Source organism: Branchiostoma floridae, chromosome 16, assembly GCF_000003815.2.
Source record: "Branchiostoma floridae strain S238N-H82 chromosome 16, Bfl_VNyyK, whole genome shotgun sequence".
NCBI lineage: Eukaryota > Metazoa > Chordata > Leptocardii > Amphioxiformes > Branchiostomatidae > Branchiostoma > Branchiostoma floridae.
Window position 1 is genome coordinate 17,557,738 of NC_049994.1, and position 9,740 is coordinate 17,567,477.

The following is a 9,740-nucleotide window of genomic DNA, read 5'->3' on the forward strand; positions in this document are numbered from 1 at the left end:
TTATCTCACCATATACACCTCGGGGCGGGGCATTAACCCTTTATTATTTCGCTAGACGTGGCCTCTTGGTGCTGAGTAACACATGGTTTGCATTTGAGTCAATAGTCTCTCTTGGTATTTAACTCTTGGTTCCTTGTGCTTGAGAGTTGCTGGAGGAGTTTCTAGGAGAGTACGTCGAAACGGTGTGTACTCTCAATGTACTGGGAGTACATGATGTATGATTCGACTCACACCGGAGTTTCTTAGGCATGCGTTCTTAAATGCGGCGCATATAGAATATGCATTGCAAACAAACAGTTATTGCTTGCCGCAGGACTAGGGTTGATATTTGAAATATAACAAAGTGATCCTAGATATTATCTATTGCGACTTCTCGTGTGACGTTTTGAGCTGGCGCTCTCCTAAACTCACGTTAGCGTTTTGCTGCGGTCTCGGAAGGCCTCTCCAACGTTTTGATGACGTCATGGCTACTTACATATTCACATACAATTTATTAGCCTGATTTGGAAATTATTTCATCTTTATGAATAGCTAATGCAATTCTTGTTGCGAGATAATGCACTTGATTTTATGTCACTCCAAATGAATTTGGAATTTTACCATACAAACGCTTCATTTATTCAATGTAACAAAATATTAAATGCTTTTAGAACCGACCGCAAACAGAAACAAATACGTAAAATGGACGGTTTAAAATTCAACGGGGATGTACCATTGTCTGCCTGAGCCGTCAAACTTGTCCATGAGAAAGGCGATTTGGAAGGGTCTTTGGAAGAGCAAGGTTAACAGGTCCGTCCAACCATGGAAGAAACCTGGCGTAAAGCCTTGCCTGGCGGCAAGGCAAAAACGTTCTAAGCTATTTACAAAACCAACAAACAAACCTGTTGGCCCCATCTCCGTGCAGCAGGAGTCTGGTCCGACTGTCCACATCGTCCACTGTCAAGCCATCAAGACACAAACAAACAAACAAACAAACAAACAAACAAACAAACCTGTTGGCCCCGTCTCAGTCTGGTAAGGCTGTCAACATCCTCGGCTGTTTATTTATCACGACACAAACAAACAAACAAACAAACAAACAAACAAACAAACCTGTTGGCCCCGTCCCCATGCAGCAGGAGTCTGGTCCGACTGTCCACATTGTCCACTGTCAAGCCATCAAGACACAAACAAACAAACAAACAAACAAACAAACCTGTTGGCCCCATCTCCATGCAGCATCAGTCTGGTAAGGCTGTCTGGATCCTCTGCTGTCGAGTCGTCCAAACACAGACAGAACATTGCGCTGTCCACTGCCTTCAGTGCTTCACCGTTCCCACAGTCCTCTAGTTTCTGCCTCAGTCCTGCCCATGTGTCTCTGTTCTCTGCGGTGAGGTAGCCCAGGGGGTGAGAGGGGGGTGGGGAGTTGTCAGACAGGATGTGGCTCAGGTAGGCATGCAGCTCGGCCGCTGGCTTGATGTTACCTGCAACAGGATTGGATATTGAAGTTTTCTTTTACACAATAATGTTTACATTTAGATGCCTTGTCAGACATCTTCCACAGAGCTTCTGACTGGAGTTCTGCTTCTCTCCACTACCAGGTGAGACTTAAGTGCTTGTGCAAAGGAAACTCAAATATCCTATGTTCTACCAACCTGATGAAATCATTTTCGGAAAACTGGAACAGGATTGTTTTAAAGTTGAGAACACCAATACTGACTAGACTAGTCTTTTACATGGCCTGACCACAGCACAGTTTGAGCCTGCAAAACTCCGGAATGCAAAGTTACACACTAGGCTATTGCAAAGATTTTATTCAAGTATAGACTGATCCTGACTGTCAATTACTACAATTAGTAGTTCAACCAATGATGGCACAGGCATATGCCATTTGACTAATGACAGACTGGCTTCATGTCCGTCAAATGTTGACATCTTTATGTTTAGACTGAGGTGGTTTGTGCTATTGGATGGGTCTATTAGTATTACTACGCACTACACTACACAGTCACTTAAAATAAATTGAATGTGAACAAGAAAAGAAGACTCACCATCAGCGTCCATCACATCAAAGACGTACATGTGCCCGTTCCTCACGACCAGTAAGTGGTTAGCCATATCGTCCACCACGATTTCGTCTCTCCCTGTACGAGGGATTCGTGTGGAGTTGAAGAGATTCTTATACTGACTCATGTCCAGGGGGTATCCGTTAGCCATGTAAGCTCCGTACCAGGACAGGGAACTGGGAACGTACCTGTGGATAGAGAGAAGAAAAGAGTGAGTGTGTGAGTGAGTGAGTGAGTGAGTGAGTGAGTGAGTGAGTGAGTGAGTGAGTGAGTGAGTGAGTGAGTGAGTGAGTGAGTGAGTGAGTGAGTGAGTGAGTGAACAAAGGAAAAAGCAAAACACTAAGACAGAGAAATGGGAATGTACCTGTGGAAATAAGAATGGAAGAATGACTGAATAAAGGATTACAGAAGCAAAGCACCATGACTGAAAACTAGGAACACATGGAAATAGAATAATTGCATGAAGAAGCTCGTCTTACCGAATGATCTTCTCAAACCACTTGGACTTGCTCCTCTCACCAAGGTGGAAAATCTCAGGCTTGAGCAGCTCGGCTCTCAGGGACTTCATAAATCTTGCAGAGGACACCACAAAGTTGGTGGCCCTCACCAGCTGTCAGGAAAAACAGGCACCACAAAAACTGTAAAGGACACCTTATGGTTTTAGCCAGGATTTCAACTTAGCTCAATGGTAACAATACCAAACAGTGTTCTTTTGTTTGAATTGATGTTCTTTTAAAGTTGTTGACACAGGTTGTAACATTGAGTTTTATCCTGTTTATGAGTAGTTTGGCAATTAAATCAGGCTTTCCAAGGGTCAGATCCTACCAGCCGTCAGGCTGGTACCTTGGGTGATACTGAATCAGGGCTTTAGCCAGCTCGAAATTTTTTTCCGTCAGCCAATTACAATTGTCGCGAAAACCGCGAAAATTAATTAGAAGGACTGAACTGAGACCTTGAAAAACGGGTTTTAATGAGATTATCGTATGCGAAAGGGCGCCGACACACATTGTCAACAATCATAACAATAGCAAAACAAACAGTGTGTGGCTTTTACGGCCGCCTGTAGCTTCCACCAAGGATTTTTGTCCGTCAAGGTTGACTGATTGGTTTTAAAATTTTTCCGTCAGACGCAGCACATTTCCGTCAATTGACAGAAAAACGGACGCTGACTAGAGCCCTGTACTGAATACACCGTGTTGTACATGTATTCTATATTTATGACAAGATAAGTATGATTACCTGGTCAGTGTATCCAGCTCTGGGGTCATCCACAAACGACATGAAGGGGTTAAAGTTCAGCACTACAGAGAGCCGGCTCTGTAGGTACATGTCAAACCATGGGCCTGGACGGGGGGGGAAGGACAATGTGTTACAAAACCAATCTTACAACTTTTCATGGTACAAAAACTGTACAATGCTAAACTTTTTTCCAAAACAAAGGTATACACAGATAAAAGGGAACAATATCCTTGTTATTAAAGTACCAAGAAAATGACATAAACTTTTTTTGTATTCTTTCTTAAAGTTTGAAGTCCTATGTCAAGCTATAGAATTTTGTGTGCAAGCTCTGAAGACAGGCAGTAAGGTTTGTAATTAGGATTTGTTGGCATGCTGTTATATTTCATATGGCACACCCAATTTTTTCTATGCACTAACATTATTAGTTATTATTAAGTATACCATGTACTTGGTGCCTGTTTGTTGCATCCCTTGCTTTAATTTTCTGTATTTGCTTTCATTCGGTATTTGCTAGCAGGTTAATTCTATGATTTTGACTTATTTCTTTATGATCTGTAGATCATGTTTAGTTTTGTCTGTTTCAGTTTTTTTTAGTTAGATCATTTGCTACGTCATGATGATCACTGGGTTTCACTTGATTTATTATGGTTTGATGTATGGTCTTCATATTCATTTAATAGCATTATGATTTGTAAATTTTGAAGGGGGTAGAGGTTGTATAAGCCACATGGCTTTTTCTCTCCCCTTGCACGTTCTGTTGTTTTCTTTAATTTGCTGTATAAAATCAATATGCAAAATAAAATCAATCAATCAATCAAACATTTCTAGAACCTAGAACACGGAGTTCCATGTACCCACCTGAGATGTAGCTTGTGTGCTTGTTCTGGTCGTTCATGGCAACAAGCTCCTTATGCAGTTCTGTGGACAAAAAGGGTTGTCAGTCTCGTAACTCTCCCACAATAACATACATTTTACGCGACAAACAATAACCTTAGTTAACTCCAGCCAAAAAGACCAAGGACTAAACCCTTGCTCAGAAAATCCAGGGAAAAAATTAGCGACAAGTCAAAACATACATATTTCAAGAAAAGGAAAAAATCCAGTCAAAATGTCCATGATTTCAAGGGGTCAGTTTAGACAAGCAAGTACAAAAACACAACATAGAGAGAATGACCCACTAAATCTATGAACTTGATTCTTATATAAGAATAAATAAAGATGCCAAACCAACTAATAGACATGGAGGCTTGTAGCAAGGCATGCGTCATGGCTTCATCTGGATGCGCTTTTCTTAAAATAACAAGAAATTGGATGCACTAGACACCCTTACAGTAAGTTACACTGGGAAGCAGATCCTCTGACAAACATGAAATTCTGATTGACCAGGGATTTTAATAGGTCATCTGTGATCACAGTCTTCTACTGTGACCTCTCTGACAGTAATTTTGCCCCTCAGGATACCTTAGAATGCACCATTTTAACTTGAAATTCTCCAAAACTAGATGGAAGGTGGATGCTTTGAGACCCCCTACAATAGTGGTGCCTATATCACTTACCGTGACTCACCAAGAAATTTGGACCCTCTAAAACAAAGTCCTAGCCCATAGCCTGTCTTACACCCTTTACCTGCTCCTTCCTTAGCCTCAAACTCTTTGGTGATCCTCTCTGTCTCAGTGTACTGCTGACTGTCCAGCATGGGTCTCTGCGAGGCCAGGTACCGGCCGCACGTGTCTGATAGTTTACCTGGATGTCTAACCTTCTTTAGGAGTCTTATAAGAATAAATGAAGATGCCACAGCACCTTACATCCACCCTTACCTGCTCCTTTCTTTGCCTCTAACTCTCTGGTGATTCTCTCTGTCTCTGTGTACAGCTGTTGACTGTCCAGAATAAATAAAGATAACAAACCACCTTACAGGCCCATGAAACTCCCTAATGTCAGAATAGAGCACTTTTTGCGTCTAAATAGAGGCATAAACAAACAAACAAACAAATACCTGCCCCTTCCTTAGCCTCAAACTCCTTAGTGATCCTCTCTGTCTCAGTGTACTGTTGACTGTCCAACATGGGGTTCTGTGAGGCCAGGTACCGGCCACACGTGTCCGACAGTTTGGGTACCGGCAGGCGCGGCATGCTGGGCTGGAAATGGTAGCTTGGCACGATGCTCTCCTGCAGATACTCCCGCGATCGACTGCTACAAGACAAGGGTTTGTAAAGTCAGATGTTTGGGCTGAGATTTGTAATAAGTCCTAAATTTGTACAGGTTATTTACCCAGCAACATAATTTCAAAGCACCTTGTAAAGGCATGTTCTGCAGCAAATTTTGATACGTGGGGAAAATCTTCAAAGACTTACAAACTTTCTAAGCATGATGTTCCCTTGGAGACACTTCTGCAATCGATCATTCCAGTCATATTTTTTGACAGAAAGGGCTTTGCATTTTCTGAAGTAGATTCTATAAATACACCCAACAGCACAACTTAGATTAGAAGCAATTTGTGAAGACAAGTAAATACTTCCCTGGGCAGATTTTTGTGGTCTTGGCATGCCTTTTATAGAATTTAATTTATAATCTGTCCAAAAGGCATAACTATATAGCAAAGTGATACCCCTTGGTTAATTGTAATCCTGTCAAACCATCATGACATTGTGATTTTGTTTCAGTTTGGTTTCTGACATACCTGCTCTTGAAGCGCCCCTGGACTGATGTGGCTGGTACTGCAGCAAGGATCTGAAATGATCAAATAAGACAAAACGTTCAACTGATGAAGATAAAAAATAAAAAATAAAAACAAGAGCAGTACGGCCATGCTACACGTCATAAGTTTGTGACCTTTCATAGACAGACATGCCTCTAGATCAAGGGGTTTAGAGTTCTAATCCCAGCCAGTTGTTGCTCACTGTTGACACACTTTTAGCCACCCCATATACTCCCCTGAAGTACACCGTTAGAAGTCCCAGGCCTCATTACCCTGCCATAAACCTTATGCCCTTCTCCCTCATTGCTACCCAAGTAAGCTAGCAAGAAAGAAAAAGAAGAAGACATATTGCTTTTACTCCTGTATTAAAACAACTTTGACTATTCCCTGCCGGCCTACTCAATATAAACACTATTTTGTTTCCCACAGTTCTCACTACATTAAACACAAAAAGAAAGACAAACTAATTGATATTGTTTTCTTTGCCATTATGATCGTTTCTGCCCCCGATTTCCCACAGCCATATAATAATTAATACAAGTTGTAGTTTTGGGCTAGTTTGAGCTAGGTTCCGGTAAGCGATTTGCAGAGAATCGAACGGGGTGAGACTGTTCACGCAGTGAAGGAAATCGCGCGGGTTCGATTCTCTTCAATTGAATGCGGAGCGCGCACAGCGATGGCGAGCCTACACTATCGTGCGAGACTATTCCCTTGGTGATGAAACGCGCACGAGCGATTCTCATCGCTTGAAGGCGGAGCGCGCACGGCGATCGTCAGCCAATATTACCGGCCTACTAGACAAATTAAACGTTCGAATATCTTCAATTCAAGGCGCGAACCCCCGCCATTTTGAAAGACGTCGGGTACGGGCGCTGACACACTTTTGACAGCGATACTTGTCGATAACGTATAGTAGTAAGACTCACTCTATTTCTGGGTTGGCATTTAACCCTTTGCGGGAATGTAGTAACGTTACTAATCACGTAAGTCAGCAACAAAACAGAGACAAATATCTCACGCAACACCAACATCGTTATTTTCTACTAAAACCTTCTACAAAACAGACTTACATACCACAGCAAATTCATAACCTTACATGAAATATATACAAATACATCCTACCTTAGTACCTATCCCGTGTATTGAGTTTACGCTACAATCTACAAAACTACTCACCCTTACAACTCACACAACGTTTACAAACTTCTGACAAAATTTACTAGTAGAACATGGGCCGTGATGTGACGCTAAACTACAGTATATCATTCATGAAAACAAATCAAGCGTTTGCTATTTTATAAATATCAAACGAGCGTACAAAACGTAGACCAGCAAGTATCGTATGTATTCAAACTTTACACTACATGCCGAAGTATTTACCGAAGTATTTACAGATTAGTACGAACAAATTTACAAAATCACTACGAAATTGTTGGTTAACAAAATGGCGTCTGCCCACGCTATCCTGGCGTCCTTTGCAGTATGTTGCCCGGCATCTCCGTGTTTTCTACCTGAAAGAAAACGCTGTAAAGAAAAGTAAAGACAAGAATTAGCAATGGTTAATTACGAAAGAAATAGGATGGAAAATCGTCAATAAAGCCAAAGAATGAAATATCAATTGAGTGGAATTAAACAAGTCGAGGATTTAGCGATTACAATCTAGTGGATAAAAGACATATGAAAGAAGGGCGATCTCGCCGAGACAGCCCAGCAGAAGACACAAGAGGCCAAGGAAGGTCAGGACGCCTTCGGGCCCATCAGGTGCACCGTAATTTATTTTTTACATTTGAATATACCGCCAAAACTTGATCCACAGGACATTTAGGTGCATCGTAATTTATTTTTGACATTTGAATATACCGCCAAAACTTGATCCACAGGACATTTAGGTGCATCGTAATTTATTTTTTTTTCATTTGAATATGCCGCCAAAAGTTGACCCGCAGTGCATGACGGGGTAGCGTCATCTTGCCAAGACACCATGTTTTTCTTTGTCCAAGTAGCGTAGTTAATGTTTCCATGTAGAATTTAGATGCCTATGTACGATATCTCGGCCTGCTATGATAAGAAATTGTGACAAATCAAATGACAGTGTAAATGTATCTGTATTATGATCTATTACTTTTTACATTTAAATGTGCCGCCAAAACTTGACCCGCAGTGCATGACGGTTTAATAGTGTCATCATATCAGGACGCCATGTTTTTCTTTGTCCAAGTAGCGTAGTTAATTTTTCCATGAAGAATTTAGATGCTTATGTACGATATCTCGGCCTGCTATGATAAGAAATTGTGACAAATCAAATGCCAGTGTAAATGTATCTGTAAGATTCTGAACAGTTACTGAAGGTTTATATTTTTTACATTTAAATATGCCGCAAAACTTGACCCGCAGTGCCATGTTTTCATGTGTCTGAGTTACGCAGTTAATGTTTTCACGTAGAATTTAGATTCTGTACGATATCTTTATTCCATCGTGTAATACTTGTACATACATATATCTGAATACTAGTATTAGCTGCACGTCGTTCGTCCGGCCAGCGCCAGCCTGTGAGTTCATGTACATTTCATCTTCATTTCACTTTAGCGCTGCTCAGACTCAGAGTTAGATCGACACTGTCGACGTTCCATTTGTACCTGTAGAAAAAGAAAACAATACTATTGATTTAACTTCATGTCCTTTTTCACTCTTGATTATGATACAAATGTCTAAATAAAGGTTTGTAAGTGCATCTCCGTATCGTGAGTGCGTTGTTTGTGTCTTGCTCAATCCTAGTACATGTACAATTTATTTGCCCCTCCCTCCGCTGGGTAAGTTACTGGTGCGTAACTTCGGAATGTCGCATATGCCGGGAAGTATAAGATGTGCTGACAAATGAGCAATACAGATAATTCAATACAAATGGGCAATACAGATGTGTCTAGTAGGCCGGTAGTATAGTATTGGCTCACGATCGCCGTGCGCGCTCCGCCTTCAAACGATGAGAATCGCGCTCGTGCGCGTTTCATCACCAGGGGAATAGTCTCGCACGATAGTGTAGGCTCGCCATCGCCGTGCGCGCTCCGCATTCAAGTGAAGACAATCGAACCCGCGCGATTTCCTTCACTGCGTGAACAGTCTCACCCCGTTCGATTCTCTGCAAATCGCTTACCTGTTCTTACCTGCTAGTTTGATGGTGGCCTGAAGACTATAATGTAAGATGCATTTACGAAGAATTTAGAAGCAAAAACTAAGTGGTCCCTAAAACACACTACTGTCTATCTAGATACGACGGATAACGTTAATTCCACTGGAATTATTCTGTTATTGTTGGATATCCCTATGGGAAGGGGGAGGGGGGCGTTGCCCAAACGAGTGGTCAATAGTTTAGAGGGTAACAAACCATAATTCTACGTTTCTGCATCTAAACTGATCTGTTAGTGTTACCTGTTCTTTGCGTATCTTCCTCCCAGTGAGCCCGTACAGGCGGCGGTACGCCGGTATCAGCCCGGGCTGGAACGCCGGTATCTTCTGAAGGGCAGCCATGTTAGAGAACAGGAGGTCAAAGGTTACCTCTCTGACAACAGCACAGGGGTAAATCATTTGTTATCCTAAGGGGTATAAGAGCCACCTTTACCATCTAGCTGCAAGCAAAGGTTCACATCGTGAAAAACATACAGAGTTAAATGAATGCGTTAAAACTGCGATTGTTCAGTCAATGACGCTTCAAGTACTGTGCAGGCAGAGTTTTCAAGGTCAAATCATGACCTACAAAGACC

At 41.8% G+C, this 9,740-nt stretch overlaps 1 protein-coding gene across 2 annotated transcripts in view; it reads right to left on the minus strand.

The window, feature by feature from the left end:
• Positions 1-9,705, minus strand: part of LOC118403142 (carnitine O-palmitoyltransferase 2, mitochondrial-like) — a 17,793-nt gene extending 8,088 nt beyond the window's left edge. Inside the window, exons 1-8 of one of the 2 annotated variants that reach the window (XM_035801648.1) lie at positions 9,409-9,705; positions 5,965-6,014; positions 5,281-5,474; positions 4,143-4,202; positions 3,285-3,388; positions 2,525-2,655; positions 2,031-2,233; positions 1,196-1,463 (exon numbers count right to left, since the gene is read on the minus strand). In XM_035801648.1, coding sequence (XP_035657541.1) covers positions 1,196-1,463; positions 2,031-2,233; positions 2,525-2,655; positions 3,285-3,388; positions 4,143-4,202; positions 5,281-5,474; positions 5,965-6,014; positions 9,409-9,564 — 1,166 coding nt within the window. In that variant the 5' untranslated portion in view covers positions 9,565-9,705. Of the gene's footprint in view, positions 1-1,195; positions 1,464-2,030; positions 2,234-2,524; positions 2,656-3,284; positions 3,389-4,142; positions 4,203-5,280; positions 5,478-5,964; positions 6,015-9,408 lie in introns of both variants that reach the window. The other variant, XM_035801647.1, reaches the window with a different exon arrangement.
• Positions 9,706-9,740: the final 35 nt, after the last annotated feature.